Raw genomic sequence first — 19609 nt, forward strand, 5'->3', positions numbered from 1 at the left:
CAAGATGTAGCTTCACAATAGCTGGGGAGCCACAGGTTGGAGATTACTGCTGCAGGTAGTAAAGTTAAAGTCCTCAGATCTCCCATGTTCTAGCGTTCGATGACCGTACATGAACAGCAAACACCATCCATCACTTCTCTAAGAGGGGAAGGACTGAGATCATCACACACAGATTTTAATGGACCACAGGAGGTGCTTATGTCGTCTACCATCTAGGACCACATGAAGACTGGACCATACATTTGGGCCACATGATAAACCCAAATCAGCAGTTTCCCTATGTTTAAGTCTTCCTTACCCGGTCTTTAAATGCAGACACCTTCTCTGCGAGCTCAGCGTTGGTCATTTTTAATGCCAAGTTCTCAGACTCGGATGCCTGTTGTCTCTTTGTGACTTCTTCAAGCTAGGAATGAAAAATGAAAGGTAAATCAAAAACGCACAAAGTACATATTCTAGCCATCCAACTGAAATCAGAGTCCATTGAGGTTGACCATAGAAGGCCAGATCCAACCACGTGATCTGAGAAAACAATAACCTTAAAGAACGGCCGGAGGGAGCCGCAGGCCTAGGGGGAGGCCCCATGACTAGGAAGGGGAGGAGCCGAGGGACACGAGGGTGGGTTAGCGCCAGTCTAACCCGGAAGTAGCAGCAAGCTGGTTGTTCCGCCCGCCCCCCTTTTTGTATTTTGAGAGTTGCTTTTCAGTTCAGTTAGGGGGGGGGGGTTATTGTTGTTACATTCTTTGCTGTTCATCATATCGTACTATTAGTACGGTGTCACGGCAGTGTGGCGGGGTTGGGGGTCTTTGGAGTTGGTCAAATTTGGTGGGGGAGGGACTAATAGTAGGGATGGTCCCTCCCAAGATTATGTTCTGGGGGATCTCGTTGATTTGGGCTCCTGCTGGGTGGTGTCCCGAGGAGTAAGTACATGTGACGTTTTAGCAATCTGCGGTTGGTCACCGTGCCCCTGAGCCTGTGTTTTGGACGGCTAGGGGTCAGAAGCACAATTGTATGGGGAGGGTGGCGCCAGATCCTCCTTCCTGAGCTTCAAGGATCTCCCTCCCCAATGTTATGTAAGTTGTGGTTCTTTATTTCCTGTGTATTGATGTGTGGAATTGTTTTGTTAGTTAATAAAATGGCTGCTGTGGCCAAATTTATTCCAAGCAAAGGTCTCTGTCTTATTGGGCTAGTTAGCAGTATGTTAAGTGGGGGATGCAGGGTGGGAATTGGTGCAGTAGCGGGAGGTAAGGTAAGACAAGACCACACTCTATTATCCCTCGTCATGTCAAAACTGGACAAAGTCTTCCAGATTAGCCCCTAGAGCGGACCAGAGTCTAAAGCTGGAACTACAAAGATAAAAGGCAGCCAAACCCTCTAAGGTGTCTGGATCGGTAGAGGATCTAATGTGTTTGGGGGTCTCCCAGCTGTCAGCCGATGGCAGATCTCAGGGTTCAGACATGCTGGAGTTCAACATGTCCATTTCTTTATTCCATAACAGGTTATTTACCCCTGCCTTTTAAAATAGCTTGGCCGAACCCTCGTCTGTATAGCCAGCTAAGCGGCGAATTAATCAAGTGCAGTAAATTTAATTGTTGCAATAGGAAGTCAGACAATCGGACACGGGGACTGTTTTCAAGAGAAGCGCTGGGCACAGGCCAGTGGATAGCAGCTACGCACAGCATATGCCATATATGTCTGATAGATGCAGGTCCTAGCTCTAGAACCCGCACCTATCTCGAGAACCGGGGTCACCCCATCCCTGCCTGATAAGGTTGAGACTCCGTACAAAAATGACAGGGCTTACGGAAAAAGCGTAGTTTGCGGTGCTACACGGTTTCCGGTACTCCCGTGGAAGTGAATGGAAGCTACAGAAAAGTGTAGAGCAGCAAATTACACTATTTCCCCAACTGTTACGCCGTTTGCTTAACTCCCATTCACTTCTATGGGAGTTACGGAAATAGCGTAGCATAGCAAGTCACGCTGTTTCCGTAAACCCGGCCACCTCTCTACTAAATCTCTGCATGGATGCAGTGGCTGCTTCACCTTATAAGAAAGGGTGGGGGACCCAGTTCTCGAGATCGGTGTGAGGTCCAGAGCAGGGACCTGCATCGATCATAGGACATAAATGTCTAAGATGGGAATGTCGCTTTAACTGCTTTACCATTAGTCCCTGTGTTTTGCTATTAAGCCACTGAGCACCAATAATGTGTTTATTACCTGTGCGCTCTAGAACGGCTGTTGCCTGCACAGCATGTAACCAGTGAGCGCTCCTTCAGCGAGGCAGAAATAACCTCTTCTGTTGTGTTAGGCCCCACGCACACCACCGTATTTTTCATCCGTAATTACAGACCCATTCATTTCTATGGGCTACGGACACCTTTCCGTATTTTTACAGATGGGTGTCCGTTCCGGAAAAAAGATCCGTAAAATATAGAACATGTCCTATTCTTGTCCGTAATTACAGCATGGCAGCCTCCTAGAAGTCTATGGGCCCTTTCGTAATTACGGACGTGCACCCGTAGCCGTTCGTAGTTACAGAAGTGTTGCTAGGTGACGGCAGGTTTGCAGATGTCGCATATCATTTGTGGTTTTCGTCTTCTAATTGCAGATCTGTAAATACGGATGCGCTACTGACACCGTTCCGTATATGCGGATGATTTACGGATAACTATAAAGGACTATGGATCCATATTTACGGACAGTATTTACGGATGGATGAAATCTACGGTCGTGTGCGTGAGGCCTTAACCCTCTGAGAAGGTATTACCTCTTCCATTGTATAACTATGCAGAAGAACATCAGCAGAGCGAGCATTGGTGCTCAGGGGGTTCACATGACCGGTTTCATCTCTGCCCAGCTGAAGGAGCTTGTGTGAGGACAGTCCATGTAGGACTGGCTCCCTCTTTGCAACTAGCAGCAGTTTGAAGCTACAGATACACTACAATGGGGCGCATGAGGCTGGAAGACCGCTAAAACACTAAAGCAAGAATATTACAAAGATTATTATTTGGGCAATTGGCTAAACTCGTATAAAGGTGGAGTTCCTCTTTAAAGCAAAATGGCTTGTAATGGCTGGTCATTTTACAGTATGCACGGAGAGAAATATAAAAAATGACAAATTCCAGAGGATATTCTATGCGGGTGATGTGGACTGTGCGCAGAACGAGACTTCATGGAACGATTCACTGACCTGATGTTCATACTGATCCAGTTTTTCGTGGAGCTCTTTGTTCAGAGTCTCCTTCTCCTGCAGGGTTTTGGAGACTCTGTTCAGCTTATCCAGCTTCTCTGCTGCTTCCAGGATAATTTGCTCCTTTTCCACAATAGAATTTTCAAGAAACGCATTCCTATTGGTCAAGCTATGAAATATTTAAGCAGAAGAGTTAGCGCCCAAAGCCTCTTCTGCAGACAGTATGGTTAACCAGATAGACAGAAAAAAAATAAAAATTTAAAAAAATGTAATTCTTAAATCATACAGCCGAGGGTCCCCTTACACGGCCTGACATGGGCCGTGTAAATGAGTGCGGATCAACGAGACCGCTGATTGATCGGCGCTCGTTTGCTCTTTTCACAAGTATCTATGTAGGGAGATGAGCGCTCGTTACTACGGTCGCTCGTATTCATACATATATATATATTTTTTTTAAATCATATAATATTTTAGTATTTTTCAAGAAATCATAGGACACAAAAAACACAACAAAACATACAAAAAAGGAAACCCACCCCCGGTCACTTACAGCATGGAGTATGCAGTACATGCACAAGACGTTTCGGAGCAGTACAAACCATATACAGGTACGGCCATCATTGTTTTGTCATAGCTATAGAAGGCAATTGAGCAGGAAAACTTCCCACATTAAGTATAACATCACGCGATCTTATTTGTATCATCGGTGTCAGTTCTGCCACATTTAACCACGATTCCCATATGGCTACAAATTTATTAAGAGCATTTGGTTTGACATACATAGACCTCTCCAATACAATCATTTTGTTTACTTTAGCAATGAACCCTCTCCTAGTCGGCGGGGCGCCCTGTACCCACTGCAGTGCAAGTCATTTTCATGCTATATAAAGTAGTCGTGCTATAGCCAACATACCCAGATCGGTATGTGGGTAACACAACCCAGTATGAATTGTAACGGTGTCCCATGCAGTGTGGTCGCATACGTGTCGTTGATCAATTTGGTCACACTGGACCAATATGATGTTAGACGCACGCAGGACCACAGCATGTGAGGATGATCAGCTCCTTCCTCCAAACATCTTGGGCAGGTAGAGTCACCACGAATCCCAATATTGAAAATAAATTTAGGTGTCTTGTACGTTCTATGAAGAATATATATTTGGGAAAGGCGCGCAACCCCACTAAGAGAGACTTGCGGAACCGCCTCCAGTATATCAGACCATTGCTCATCAGTAATGGGGCCCAAATCACGTTCCCATTTAAACATACATTTTATTTTAAGTCGGCAGCACGTCCTCCTGTTTACATAGAGAGATGTGCTGCAGACAACGATATTTTAATATTTTCGGCTGCATAAACTATACGATCAGCCGATGAATGAGGGTTGGCTTGTTCATCGGCTGATCGTTGCTTGTTCATCGGCTGATCGTTGCTTGTTCATCGGCTGATCGTTGCTTGTTCATCGGCCGATCGTTGCTTGTTCATCGGCCGATCGTTGCTTGTTCATCGGCCGATCGTTGCTTGTTCATCGGCTGATCGTTGCTCTGTTTACACAGGGCAATACTCAGTTCTATGAACGCTCGTTTGCCCGATAATTGGCCCATGTAAAAGGGCCTTAAATCTACACAATCTGTTACCACCTTTAAGCTAGAAGGAAAGAATACCCTTTAAGTTGATCATTCAATGTTGAAATGAGGTCATGGTATTTTTCAGCCTCTTGGCTCTGTTGCTGACGAATCTGGGCCAACTGAGTCTGGAAGCGCTCGTTTTCACTCTACAACAAAGGATTGTGGGGATTTTCTTAATAAAAAGTATTGAATTACCACTCCAAAAATTCAACACACCACCACCTCCTACGACAAGATACACCATTTTGCATCCATCTTGCATTGCAATGGTTTAGCGGACATATCCAATGGGATGTGGGAACTACAGGAAATAACTAAATCCTACGTCGTATCCCGATGTCTGGAAAATGCCATGCAGCCCCAGCCATCCTCTAGTCACTTCAGAGAATCTGCAGCCACGAAAATGTTTTTTAGAAGCAGGAACTTTATATTATAGGCCCTTACTGGCGACTCCTGCAGATATTTCATATAAGACAGACGAGTGGTTTTCTCTTTTTCTTAAAGGGGCTCTGTCACCAGTTTATTAATTTCCTAACTCAGTGATCCCCCAATATCTGGTATTCGCCACGGTGGCCGCAGGGAATTCTGGGCGAAAAATCGACACCAAATGGTGGTGTTTTTCGCCCGGAATGTCCGCTGTGGAAAACTGCTGAGATGACGTTTTATCCCAAGAGACCGTTGCAGCCTGTGATTGGTTGCAGTGGTCACATGGGATGAAGCATCATCCCAAGAGGTCGCCCTGGAGGAAGAAACACAGACTTCTGAGTAAATCTAAGATTTTTTTTCTTTTTCTGAGTTGCGTTTTTTGCAGCGGAATCGCTGCGATTCTGCCGCAATACACACAACAACTGCTATTTGTTGCGGGTTTTGAATTCAATGGGGAAAACCCGCAAGAAATAAGCAGCGTTTACGCAAATACAATTGACAGGCTGCGGAATAAAACTCTGCAAACAGTTTCCGTTCACAGCTCCTTTGTTTTCAATGGGATTTTGGCTTATCTTAGGTTCCATTTTTTTTTTTTTTCTACCAGGCAAAGTAACAGTCTAAACTTAATGTCAATGGGATCCCTCGGGTGAATTTACATGTTGTATAATTGCTGCAGATTCCTCATTAAAAATCTGCAGCACTTTACAGTACAATACGGGTGGAGGTCAATTCTGCTGCAGATATTCCACACAGATTTCACCCTTTGCAATGCATAGGGGGAAATCCACACCAAAATCAGCATGTAATACATACAGACTTTTGAAATCTGCAACGGAAAAAAAAGTCTGCCGCTTAAGGACTCAGCCTTCGGCTTTTGCCTTCGAAATGTTAAAGCAAATGTCACCAGACAGGCCCCCTTTAAAAAATAAAAATTGTAAAAAATATCACCCATAAGATGCTCATAGTATTGTGCTTTAGATTCCCTTTGGAGTCGCTGTTCAAAGGTGTGCGCCGAATACTCGTTAAAGTGGTGTCTAGCCTGGTTGGTCAAGGCGCACCATGTGGTCGCAGCTGCCACGGTTTGGCCCACAGTGATTCCTCGAGGCCAATCAAGCTGAGACGCTCTAATAAGCATACAGCCCCCAACCAGTCAGTCACTTTGGAAACCGATCTATCAGAAAACGGAAGCCACGGCAGCAGCGTGCTGAACCTAAACTTGCTGACTGCAGACTACCAACTACTTTTTACTGTATTAAATATGTTAGAGGCACCTCAAACACAATGGTAGGGAGCAGAGCATACGTGGTCAGTGACACAACCACACAAAAGCAGTGTTAGGTTCCCCCAGTCCACATCACACACACACAGGTGACCTACAAGCGGTCCTACACACCTGGGGAAAGGACGGAGCCTCTTCATCAATATCAAATGTTACCTGTGTTAAAAGGCTCGGTTACAAGACCCAGATAATGAAGCAGATGCAGAATCTTCAGCTAATGATACAATATCAGATCTACTAAGAGGCACGGACAACGACCAATTCATTTTCCGGTACGAGTGCTCAATAAACAGTGATTCCGATTCATTCGCCAGCCAGGCTACGGGTAATATGCTACATGCCCATTTTACCCTGCAAACACCCATGTGCTTAGTGGTACTTGTGCCACGGAAAGGAGGGTAGGAAAGACGAACCTGCAAGGATTCAATGCGGAATTGGAGCTGTAACCGGTCTTCCAGCTCCTGACATCGCTCTTCGAGGGTCATTATCTGCTCCTGAAGTTGATTTCTTTCCATCTCCAGCTCCTCTACAACTGCACGTAATCCCAATCCTGAACGCAGAACGCACAGAATATCAGACAGACATCCTAAGCGGGTATACGAACATGATTATATGAAGACGCTCATGTTAGGATCTACGGCTATGGACTTTACAGCAGATGTGACCGCTTTGCTTTTGCAATAAAATTCCTTTAATCCAGCATTAAACGGGTCATGAAAAATGCTAAACTATTAAATGGTCACCGGATATAGGACACGCAGTGAGTTTCACGCAACGGACTCTCGCTAGGCGTGAAAACGTACACGCGTGTGAATAGCAACTTTGGAATCAATGGGGCCGTGTGCTGTGCGTGGTTTCGACACGGACGAGAATCACACTCGTGTGAATGAGCCCTAAAGCGAATGCTAGACCTTCAGAATTGGTAGACTACTGGATGCCAGACTAAAGGAATTTCGTGCATTTTCTAATTTGCCTTTGCAAGCCGACACGAAGAAAAATGAAGAAGAATTATGATCTCATCTCTATTTACTCTGCAGTTAAACGGTAACTATCGGTACATGGGAGCAGAAATTCTGGGCTGGGGGAAGGGGACTATAGAATGGGCCAGAGCTGCAATACCAGACACAGCCCATGGACAAGAGTGGCGCAGTTTCGAGAAAAAGAGATCTTTTATTGCAATCTTTCAGCAATTTCTCCTGTTTGTTACAAATATTATTCAGCCACCTCGGTTATATATATATGACAACCATTATGGCTGCATTATTGCTCAATCAGGGTTAGTAATCTAGCTTTCCAAGAGTCCTGAATGGCAACAATTATGTTTGTCGCTGAAGTTTCTCACAAGCGGGATCTCAGCATTAAGGAGAAACTTTCAAACCGAAGGTAATGAGTCAGTAAATGCAGTAAAGTACAACCTTTGAGCAATCCAACGCCGTCATGCACCATCGCTACTCTGCAAAAATTCTATGGAAATGAAGACTACTGAGCAATGGTAAGTACGACTGGCCATACAATGTGGTATTACATGCCGGACATTCATATGAATAGCCGCCCATGTAATATATGGACAGACTGGGCCTGCTAGAGCATAGCCCCTGTTTGCAGCGGCTCTGCTCCGGCTAATAGAGGGGTTCCCAAGTAGGAGACCCCAATCTGTGAGGTCAATATGCCATTATAGGGCTTGTCTTGATGAGGGAATGAAAGAGGTTAACATATAAAATCTTAAACAAATATTTAAATAAGACAACATAAGAGACACAATACCAAACGTCGCGCAAAACCCAAGAGCCAAACTAGGCAGTTCATCCAGCCTGCACATGCCTCAAAACAAAAAACAAACGATTAAAATAAATCACCACAAAAAAAAAACATACATGTTTAACATGTCAAAAAGCAACAAGTGAGCTCAAAGCTATAAAAAAATAATAATAATTGTGGCACAAAAAAAATGCAAATCAAAAAGGTGATGCAGTGCATGCTCCACCCCTTGTCTGCCAGGCGGATCAGACAGGGGGTCAATAAACTGTCTAGTGGGGTCACACCTGAGCTTGAAGAACCGTATTCAGGCCACCAACCTCCCATGTTCTCGCCCTCTACTATCTCACTGCTCTCTGTAGTTAGGTTTTCGAAGCTTTTGACGCTGAAGTTAAATTCATCCTAAATGGAAATATAAAAACGGAACAACCATTAGTGAATGTAATCCGGTCTAATAATAATTTAAAAGGCTACAACGATCTAAACTAAAAAATTATTTTTAAAGCTTTGCCAAAGTACCGTGGCTCTCACCACCTTATTAGCCTGGCCTTTGCCGCCCCCTTTTGGAGGTTTTATTACGTGACCCTCATGGCATGAGTCCGACCACGGCCCCTCATTCCATCGGGATTGGCATATTCAATATGTTTGTGTCATGTACTTCCCTTCTTACTATTTTAGCAGCGTACGTCTAATGCGAAGGGGTAACAAGTAGATTAGGTTCCTCCAAACATGTCATGCACGTCACCCAGTCATACCTTCAAACTGGCAAGACTAGACAGAGCATTGTGATCAGCTAATTAAAAGTAATCCAAAATTTGGCTGCTTTCTTCCCAAAACAGCACCACCCCTGTCAAAAGGTTGAGTGTGGTATTACAGCTGAACTCCATTCACTTCAATGGAGCCGAGCTGCAATACCAGACACAACCCATTGGCAGGTGTGGGGCTGTTTTTGGAAGAAAGCAGCCATATTTTTCTAATCCTGGACATCCCCTTTAATTAACACAAACACACTGTTCGGAGTATTCATATGTAAATATTGCATTCTGCAGACGCCCTTCCCACAGGGCTGCCTATAGGCACAGTGCGTATAGGTATATCTGGCCTTGCTAATGAGTGAGGAGGTAGTGTCAATATTGTGGGCCCCGAACAACCCTCTAAATTGGCCACATAAGATCTACCCCACTAAAAAGACAGACCGGTTCGTCCAAGCTACGTTGACGGAGGAGTTGGGGGCGGATTTAGTCAGTAATTGCACGTCTTGGGCCATTTTTAGGGGTGACATGATAAAGCCATAAATATGTTCAAGCAATCGTCCACTGACCTGTATTTTGGTGGATCCTCGGCTGCTTTTCCTCCGCGTTGTCCGCAGTTTGCCCAGTCCTCGAGCTGCGCTCAGCTCCTCCTCCAGTTCCGCCTGCCCTGAGTCCATGGCTGGATCGGAGCAGCCAGGAAAGAACCAGTCATCCTCAATCAGTTTTGTGCCACAGGAAAGCAGTTTACATCAAAGCTCCACTGACTTATTAGCCCTCATGCAAAACCTCTAAACAGCTAACACCCCCCCCCCCATATCCCCAATATAAATATATAAAAAAAAAAAAAAAAAAAAAAAAAAAAAAAGATGCCAAAAGTCTGTTTGACCAAACCGATCCCGAATTTGCTCAACAAACGGGAATGGGGTTTATGTTACGAAGTGTTACAACGTGCAAGTTAACCGGCGCCGTCAATTTAAAGGGACGCACGCAGGAACAGATCAATGCAGATAATTACGCAGCCCGGTGTGTAAACAAAAGCATCTTAGTTTAGTGCAGAAAACAAATGTCCGTTAATTCTGAGGAAGTCACAAGAAGGAAACACAATGCATCAAACCGTGTAATTACCCATTGACAATTTGATTCTTTTGTGACGGATATATTATTGGATCACTTATAGTCACGCATTAGCCGTACAAGAGAATTGTACATTGTAACGAGCACATTCCCATCTGTTTTGTGATCTGACACAATGTTTGGTTCATCCAGTGAGTAATTGTTATCATGCAAAGAGAAGTTTAAAGCGACAAATGACAGTGGAAGCGGAAGTGAGACCTGGTGACGGAGTTCAGATAAGGCTTTTCATATATCTACCAGCAGCTGGGACCCTCCTTGATCTCAGCAACGTGTGGGTTCGGCCCCCCCCAGTGGAGATTTGGGGTTTGTAATATAACTATACGCGTGAGGTCGTACCAAGTTTGAGACATCAGATTGCCAATAGGCGGTATTTCCACCTTTGAACGCCAGTTTGCAGCATTTATAGAACCTACCTAAAAAGTTGCATAACTTTGTAAATACTTTGCATTACTTATCACGTAAAGATCTTGAGTTCAGTCCCTTCTGCACGAGCCAATGATCGGACGAAGGTTCGAAAAACGGTCACTGTGTAAACAAGGGATGTGCCAATGACAAGATGTAAAACGTATAGGGAGGAATCATCGTATTAACGATTGTTTCTCCTCATACATTCCCATCATTGCTCCCCAGAATGCAAAAATGTAGGAAAGGTCTTTGCTGGGATATTTCAGAATTTCAGCCTGCAGTATTGTGAATGCAGCTCTTGAGTATAATACAGGCTGTAACAGGATCAGTATAAGATAATTTATGTAATATATATCCACAGGGACCCCACCAGAAGAATAGTGAGTGCAGCTCCGGAGTATAATACAGGATGTAACTCAGAAAACAGTACAAGATAAGTAATGTAATGTAATGTAATGTATGTATGTACACAGTGACTCCACCAGCAGAATAGCGAGTGCAGCTCTGGAGTATAATGCAGGCTGTAATAGGATCAGTATAAGAAAATGTATGTAATATATATGCACAGGGACCCCACCAGTAGAATAGTGAGTGCAGCTCCGGAGTATAATACAGGCTGTAACTCAGAAAACAGTACAAGATAAGTAATGTAATGTAATGTAATGTATGTATGTAGTGACTCCACCAGCAGAATAGCGAGTGCAGCTCTGGAGTATAATACAGGCTGTAACTCCGGATCAGTACAGGATAAGTAATGTAATGTATGTACACAGTGACTCCACCAGCAGAATAGTGAGTGCAGCTCTGGAGTATAATACAGGATGTAACTCAGGATCGGTACAGGATAAGTAATTATTCTATATATGAACTGTAAGCTTGTGTTCAAAGGTGGACATACACTTCAGTTTTAATTTCTGAAATATTTTGACACATAGTGAAGTGAATGGGGCTGAGCTGCAATACCACATACAATCTGTGGACAGGTGTGGCACTATTTTTAGCAGAAAGCAGCCATGTATAATCATGGACACCACTTTATTTTTGCAGATGCCATTTACACAAAGACCACGAACAAAATATTTTATTATGAGACCAGGCTGCCCAATGATTTCTGCCACCAAGTGATGCTTGGGATTAAAAGTGACAAGTTTTCTTCCCTACCATAGAAGTCAACGGAGAGCTGCGTTCATAGTGGAAACTTTGAGTAATTCAACAGAATCCGATCATAGAAAACTTGCTTTGGTTGCATTCAGATTGGGTCACAAATACTGTATTGCTTATTACTAAATGAGATTCACATCCTAGGTGGACAGACTCTCCCAATCGTTGGGGGTCCCAGAGGTGGCACTTCAGATATATAATGAATGTATAAAAGGAGACCCCTTTAATGAGTACCTCCAATGTTGCAGGCGTTCTCGCCTTCCACCAGAAGTGTAAATCGGACAACCGTCTGCTGGATGATTGGTGGTTCTCGTTGACCATACAATGTCTGAAGTCTCTCCGACATAGGAGGTTTGCTGGAGAGGAGTCGGGTGCTGTACAGTTACAGTACCCCCCGATCTGACAGCTGTGTATCCCGCCGTCAGATATAAACTTCTAGCAGGAGAGTAGAACGGCTGTAACTTTGGAGGTTCCCTTTAAGGCTAGTGAATTCCATGGTTTCGATCTCTAAAACTCCCACTGAACTCCTTTAAAAGAACGTCTCACTTTTGCTTTAAAAGAAGAAGAATCAGTCTGCAATTCCCCATAAAAAAAATCCTAATTTAGTCCAGAAGCGCTAATAAGGAAAGCCGTTACAGATTACACTGGGACTTAAGCGCCAATTGAGCTTCAACTACGGATTCTTATGTTAGAAAATCAGTCCTCGTGGAACATGTACTTAGCGAGTTTAAATGTGCAGAAAAGCCCAAAAACCTGCCGATTAATGCATTAGAAACGCATGACATCACTGAAAGAGTTCTGCCACCAGACATATCCATTAAGTCAGAATGGCCTTTTTTTTTTTTAAAACTAAAAGGATACAATTGCTTCCACTTAGCAGCCACAGGAACCTCAGCCTTAAAGTGAATGTCCATCCTCGAACACCATTTGGTTTTGTTTTTTGTGTTAATTAATTTCTTATATTTATTGCTGTCATAGGTCTATTTTCTGATACAAATCCCCTGCATGGATTGAAGCTAAATAACACATTTCTGTCTGACTGCAGTCACCACTAGAGGGAGCCTAGGAGCTTACTGCATACTGTTATACATTAAACTCAATAATAAAACACTATGCTGTAAGCTCTCCCTAGTGGCCATTGCAGAAAGTCAAAATTCTAAGACTGTGCTTCTTAGCAGGGCATTTGGAGCTCTGTATCAGAAAAACGTAGCTCGGATCGCTTAAAAGATATATAAAGAAATTAAAACAGCACAAAACTTTGTTCCTTAACATGACATGGTGTTAAAAGGTGGAGATTTAATTGAATTGTAATGGTGCAGTCCCCACCTCAATAAGACCTTTCAGTCAAGCAGCAATGCTGGGAAATGACACCTTTAGAGTCTTTAGGGGCAAAACCTTAGGGGGAGAAACCGTTCTCATTCACATTTATGCATCTCTGTTTTATCGCTGTTCTACTGCTACGTGTGAATAAAGCCGTATGAGCCAAAGGAGCAGCACTATGGTGATCCATTTAGGGTGTATTCACACAGTGTGGTTTTGCCATGTGGCTGAAAAACGCACTGCAAAAATGCATGTGTTTTTACATTTGCTTTGGTTTTGCAGTGCGGTTTTTGGCCGTGTGGCAAATCCGCACCCTTAGGGGCCCATCCACAGATGCAGGTACACCCATTAGCTCAGCTTTATTGCCTCTGATGCCTGAACTTAAAAGGCTCTTTCTGGTGATAGATTCCCTCTGAGGCTGGGTTCACACTGCGCGTTTTGGTGCATTTTTTTACATGCGTTTTTTTTTCTTTAGGTAGATAAATTCCAATATCTCTCAATGGGGATTCACAAACCAAAACAAAAAAAAACACATTAAAAAAACTCAACAAAAAACGCACAGTGTGAACCCAGCCTAAGCTTCAGTGACATCATTAGTTCCTTTATTGGTTACAATCCCCGATAATTTCTCAGCCCATGAAAAGGCTGCCTATTTCCAGACTAAGGCCCGATGCACACGGCCGTAAAAATAGTCAGCAATTGCAGACCACAATTACAGTAAGCAGTTACGGACCAATTCACTTCTATTGTCAACGGACCCCTTCCCGTTTATTTATAGGAAGGTCTCCGGGCCGTAGAAGTGTACCGCAAAAGATAGGACATGTCCTATCTTTTGCGGGCCGCTCTCCCATACTTTGTATAGGAGCACGGGGCGAAAATGCAGGCGGCCTGAGGTGCCGACAATCGCGACTCGTGATTACGGGCACGGCCGTGTGCATGGGGCCTGACCCAACAGACTCAGATCAAGCAGAACAGAAAAGCAGGATGAGCTGGTTAAATCAGAATTAAGGCAAAAAAAATAAATAAATCATAAAAACAGCATAAAACTGGTTATGATGTTAGAAAAATAAAATAACAAAAATGGAAACTAGACTGAAAACTAAAAGCCAGATAGCGCCATACTGCTGCCTGTTTCCACCCCAATACAAGGCTCTGGGGGGGAACGAGACAGCAGTACGGATCTAACCGGATACGAAGGAACCTGCATGCACAAAACTGATGGGAAACTATGTTCTTGGTGGCTGATCAAATCGCAGCGTGAGGTGGAGGAGTGAAGGGAAGGAATACTGAGCGCTTAAACTCAATGGATGGTGGAGAAAAAAAACAAAGAAAGAAAACGTGTCATGCTCAGTCCACACTGATAACGCAACAAGCCAGCCCCCAGCTCCCCAAAAGGGAAGAACAGAAAATTAAAATTACGTAAAAGAATCGTGCTATAAAGGGAAACCCTAACCTCTTGTGTAAACTGCTCTTATCTCACCTGATTAAAGAGAGGTTTGTGGGACCTTCCCCTAAACAACAAGTGTGACAGTGACACTAGCTACAGGATGGAATGGAGTCATATTTAATGGCATAACCCCCTAAAGAGGACAGACCCCTCTTACAGCAGGTCTTTGTATTAGATGGGGTGCACCCACCTTTTAAAGGGGTTGTCCACACTTGTCCACCTTAGTCAAAGAGAACCTGTCAGCTCTCCGGACATGTCTTTTTAGTAAATACTTGTGTTCCGTATCAAACAGCAATTGTGGAGCATCTTTTCTTAGAATTCTGCGTTGTGCCGTTCCTCTGTTACTCCTCCTGGAAATGTATGAATAAATGGACAACTGGGCGTTACCCTTCCCCTTCTCAAAGGGGCGTGTCCCTACAGTGTCACTCTGTCAGCTCTGATTGGACAGTGTCAGCCTGTTTAGGGACACCCCCCCAACTGGTAACACCCACTGTCAATTGATTCATACATTTCTAGGAGGAATAACTGAAGAACGGCACAATGCAGCGTTCTAAGGAAAGATTCATCAGAATTGTTATTTTACGGGGAATACAATTATTTACTAAAACAGACATGTCAGGAGGGGGTGACAGCTCCTCTTTAACCCCTGCCTGGTGGTGGATCGTAGGAGATCCCAAGTGATCAGCTGTTATTGCGGAGGTAAGCTGCCAGATACTAATCATCTTCTTTATTTCGTCAAGACAACCCCTTTCCATATACCCTATTAGGTCATATGGAGGTTATAGAGGGGTCCCCCTCCTCTGGGAGCCAGAGCGAAGAGTTAGAAAATGAGCGCAGCTCCCGTGCTGGCATGATTGTATGACCGGACTAAACTTCCTAGGAACGGCTCCTACTTAGCGGCTTTCCACTCCGTCTTATAGTGGTTGATCCCAAGTTAGGGACCCCTCTATAATGTTCATATGCCTTACTGTGACTATTATTATAGAGGTGGTCTTCATGAGACACCCCCTTTAAGCATTACATGATGCTCATTCATATCAATGAGGGTCCATACAATACACCGATAAGCCAGCGCCACTATTTGTAGTCTACTTGGACCGAAGTGTGAAATTCTCCTCCTATTACCTCCAAAGTATTTTTCTTTTCATGAACAGAGACTGCAGATTACAAAATAAAGCATAACAATCCTTATCGAACTCCTGGATTGGAGTCTGTGATTAGATCTAACCTTTGCGGAGAAGTCCCGACCACCAAGGATTTATATTCGTTTGTGTTAAAATGGATAAATTATTCACAACAATAAAAGCAAATCCCATTGTGCAACAGCGAACATGGAAATCATGACATATAAAGCAGTTTTTGCAAGTGCAAAAAAAAAGTGATCCTCTCGCTCACACACAGAACGGCTGGTTTCTTCAAGAAGGAGGAGAAGAGCCATTAAAATGTAGGAGGCTTATAAGCAGCGGTGGGCAACTAGTTCTGCCGGGCCCTCTCATTGCAGTTGGCACCATTAAGTGAGCTTCATTGTGCATGTATAGGGACGCAAATAAAAAAAATGGATTGGTTTCTCTATGAGAGAGCGCTAGCCTCTAAATGTATACATTATAATAGCGGACATAATACAGAAGGAGCGCCAAAATTCTGAAAAGTTGGAGATGTGAGGCGCTTATACGTTCCTCTTAGAAGAGAATCTAGCAATAATTCTGTATAAGATACATTTACAGAAATAAAAAAAAATAAAAAAAGGGCCACAAAAGTGAACGTATCTATGAAAACCTTACAAAGTCAAAAAGCTGCTTCCCGAAACCTGGATGAATTTGGCGGACTAAATGCGAACAATGCAGAAGGAGGCAAAATTCACCCGAAACACCAGTTGCCCACCGCTTTAAGTGAATGTCCACCTTTTTATGTGTGCAGATTTTAGGTCCCACACACCGTGCTTCGTAATTTTAGAATACATCTTTGTTATGGATTGGAGCTCCGTATCAGTATAGAAAAAGTGAAAGGGGTTCTACGGGCATTTTATGTTGATGACCTATCCTACAAAATACTATATTATATTATATATATATAGTATTCTGTAGGATATATATATATATGTTGAGCTGCATAGTAAACTAATATGCAGCAAGTCCCTCGGTGGGGTTCCAACTCCTGACACTTCCGACGATAAGCTGACTGAAGGGGCCGCGGCTAGGAACACAGCGCCCTCTTCATAGCTTACCAGGCACAGCGACGTACACTTCTATAATGGCGGTGTCTGGGATTGTAGTTCCGATCCCAGGGACAGCCGCTACGGATGTGAACGGTGCTGTCAATGGTAAACATTGAAGAGGCTGCGGCGTTCGTCGCCGTGGTCCTTTGATTCAGCTGATCGGTGGGGGTGCTGGGAGTCGGACCCCCACCGATCAGATATTGATGACCAATTCTAAGGATAGGCCTTGAATATAAAATGGCCAAAAGAATCCCTTTATGATAAAATTCCTGCTGCCGGCAGTCACCACTAAGGGGGCTTGCTCATATTATTCTACTAAGCAGCTCAACATATACACATCGTATGTCGTAGACTCCACTTAATGTTGGCCGTGGGCAGATTTTTTTTTTTATTATTTAACATTGTCTATGTTTTTGCAAATTAAAAATCAATAATCAAAATAAAAAAGCAAAGTGGTGCTAAAGGGTGGACATTTCCTTTACGTCTTCAGCAAGCTCTACCTTCACAGCTACATGTAGATGGTTGACTCCTTGGATTGAAAGACTAATTTTGATCTCAGCACTAAGCCGGATAACGGACAGTCCGAGGCAACGTGCCAGACGCCGTAAATAGACAATGACATTTTATCATGTAATGGGAGAAATTACCTTCTCTTTCCTCTTCTATCTGCGCCCTCCTCAAGACCATAACAGATGTGTCTTCTCTCTGATGATCTGGGGTCAGGTCAGTCTCTTGGCTCATCTCACTCCATTCCAGGAGCGGGTTCTGCAGCTCATCCACACTGCCAGACTCACTTGTCTGAAACCATTGCACAAAGGTCACGTATAGAGAGCAAGGAATTCTGGGCATCAAAAAAGAACGATTCTAACTTTTCAGTATCCGATTGTTATGCAGATGCCTTCTCCCCGAAACCTGAATCTATGAATTTACTGAGTACCGCAGTCTAAGAAACTGAATCCATGCACTAACTATGCCTGCGCCAGTACACTATGTTACATCCAAACAGGACAAGCTTGATCAGTGAGGGACTCCGTTAAACATAAAGCCTATTTTTTTTCCATGCATTCAGTGCAGTAAAATAGATCTGTCAGGTCTAGTGTAGGAGACGTTGAGATCAGGGATATATACTCTACTATAATTTCGTTTTCCTATAGAAAGCAGTTTAAAACCTCAGAAAAGCCTGTGAGTCCTGTTTTCCCCGCCCACATATAGAGAAAGGTTGTGAGTCCTGTTTCCCCGCCCACATATTGAAAGCCTGTGAGTCCTGCTTCCCCTGCCCACATAGAGAAAGCCTGTGAGTCCTGTTTTCCCCGCCCACATATAGAGAAAGGTTGTGAGTCCTGTTTCCCCCGCCCACATATTGAAAGCCTGCGAGTCCTGCTTCCCCCTAACACAGAAAGCCTGTGAGTCCTTCTTACCCTGCCCACATATAGAGAAAGCCTGCGAGTCCTGCTTCCCCTGCCTACATATACAGAAAGCCTATTGGTCCTCCTTACCCTGCCCACATATAGAGAAAGCCTGAGTCCTGTTTCCCCCCGCCCACATATAGAAAGCTTGCGAGTCCTGCTTCCCCTAACACAGAGAAAGCCTGTGAGTCCTGCTTCCCCTAACACAGAGAAAGCCTGAGAGTCCTGCTTCCCCTAACAGAGAAAGCCTGCGAGTCCTGCTTCCCCTAACAGAGAAAGCCTGTGAGTCCTGCTTCCCCTAACACAGAGAAAGCCTGTGAGTCCTGCTTCCCCAGCCCACACAGTGATTGACAGCTTTTCCTGAATGAGTTTGTATATAGGAAGTGTTGTTAATAACTCTGTGTGGGTCACTACAAGGATTAAAGGGGCACTTTGGCGGGCATATTCGTACACACCATGCTGTAGCCGTCCCATAAGTATGGGCAATTCTTTGGCTGGCACAATTGTAGGAGCAGTGCTACAGCAGTAACTACTCTGTGGGTACTGCTACGTGACTGGCACAATATTATGACTATTTCTGTGTTCCAGGTAGAATGGTATGAGCAACTCTGTTTTATTACTCTGATGGCACTACAATTTACCCTACACAAACTAGGAGGGGCAGGTAGCTGTGAACGCTTCTATTCAGGACAGTTATGGAGTGACATTTCCATCGCTAGCTCTGGGCACTTAGGAGAACGCATGATTTCATGCGATTAGATCTATTGTGGTCTTGAATAATAAGCGGTGGGGTTAGGGTGGGTCATATAACGCTTATATTTTCTGGGGCACGTGCTTCTATCCTTATATAATTGAGGTTCCTGGATGGCAGATAACCATTATGGTGGCTCCTAAACAGTGTTGGCTACCCAGCCCTGATCTAGCGGGTAGATGAGGACACGCAGGACGGCTTTATGTAGGACTTTTGATGAGATCATCACATAATAAAGTACAGAAACCGCTGAGTGGAAAGTCTATGTAGTTCACCTGTGAATCAGCTCTTTTTGTCACCTGCTCCAGATCTGCCTGCAGTATCCTTTGCTGTTCTTCATACAACACAAGCTTGGTCAGCAGTTGTTCTACAGAAAGTGAGGAAATAAAAATAATAAGGAGATAATTTAGATATAAATATTTCTAATTTCGCCAAGCTCGGCCAAAGTAAATATACGATGACTTATTGCCATTTGCACCCTGAAGATACAGCTCATGCCACTCATTGACAGGGCAATTATTCTCAAGCATGCCTGCCTATCCTATTCTCAGGCATGAAGCAGCTTTCCCCCTAGTTTGTGGGTAGGTTTTGTACAGCAGGCCTAAAGATCCACCAGGATATCATCACTTTTTGGATGACATCACAGAATTTCAGTTATAGCTCCTTCCTTGTATAGAACAGTTTTAGAAAAATAAATCCACCCCCAATTCATGCATTACTAGGATTCAGTATTCTGACAACTC

The 19609-nt window shown here is 43.9% G+C and overlaps 1 protein-coding gene across 2 annotated transcripts in view; it reads right to left on the minus strand.

Moving 5' to 3' along the window:
- LOC142660910 (uncharacterized) overlaps window positions 1–19609 on the minus strand; it is a 68838-nt gene that overhangs the window by 24600 nt on the left and 24629 nt on the right. Inside the window, exons 13-20 of one of the 2 annotated variants that reach the window (XM_075837981.1) lie at window positions 19142–19233; window positions 17357–17507; window positions 9597–9706; window positions 8596–8677; window positions 6934–7070; window positions 4852–4961; window positions 3188–3356; window positions 299–403 (exon numbers count right to left, since the gene is read on the minus strand). In XM_075837981.1, coding sequence (XP_075694096.1) covers window positions 299–403; window positions 3188–3356; window positions 4852–4961; window positions 6934–7070; window positions 8596–8677; window positions 9597–9706; window positions 17357–17507; window positions 19142–19233 — 956 coding nt within the window. Of the gene's footprint in view, window positions 1–298; window positions 404–3187; window positions 3357–4851; window positions 4962–6933; window positions 7071–8562; window positions 8678–9596; window positions 9707–17356; window positions 17508–19141; window positions 19234–19609 lie in introns of both variants that reach the window. The other variant, XM_075837980.1, reaches the window with a different exon arrangement.

The sequence above is a fragment of the Rhinoderma darwinii genome, chromosome 9, assembly GCF_050947455.1.
Source record: "Rhinoderma darwinii isolate aRhiDar2 chromosome 9, aRhiDar2.hap1, whole genome shotgun sequence".
Classification (NCBI taxonomy): domain Eukaryota; kingdom Metazoa; phylum Chordata; class Amphibia; order Anura; family Rhinodermatidae; genus Rhinoderma; species Rhinoderma darwinii.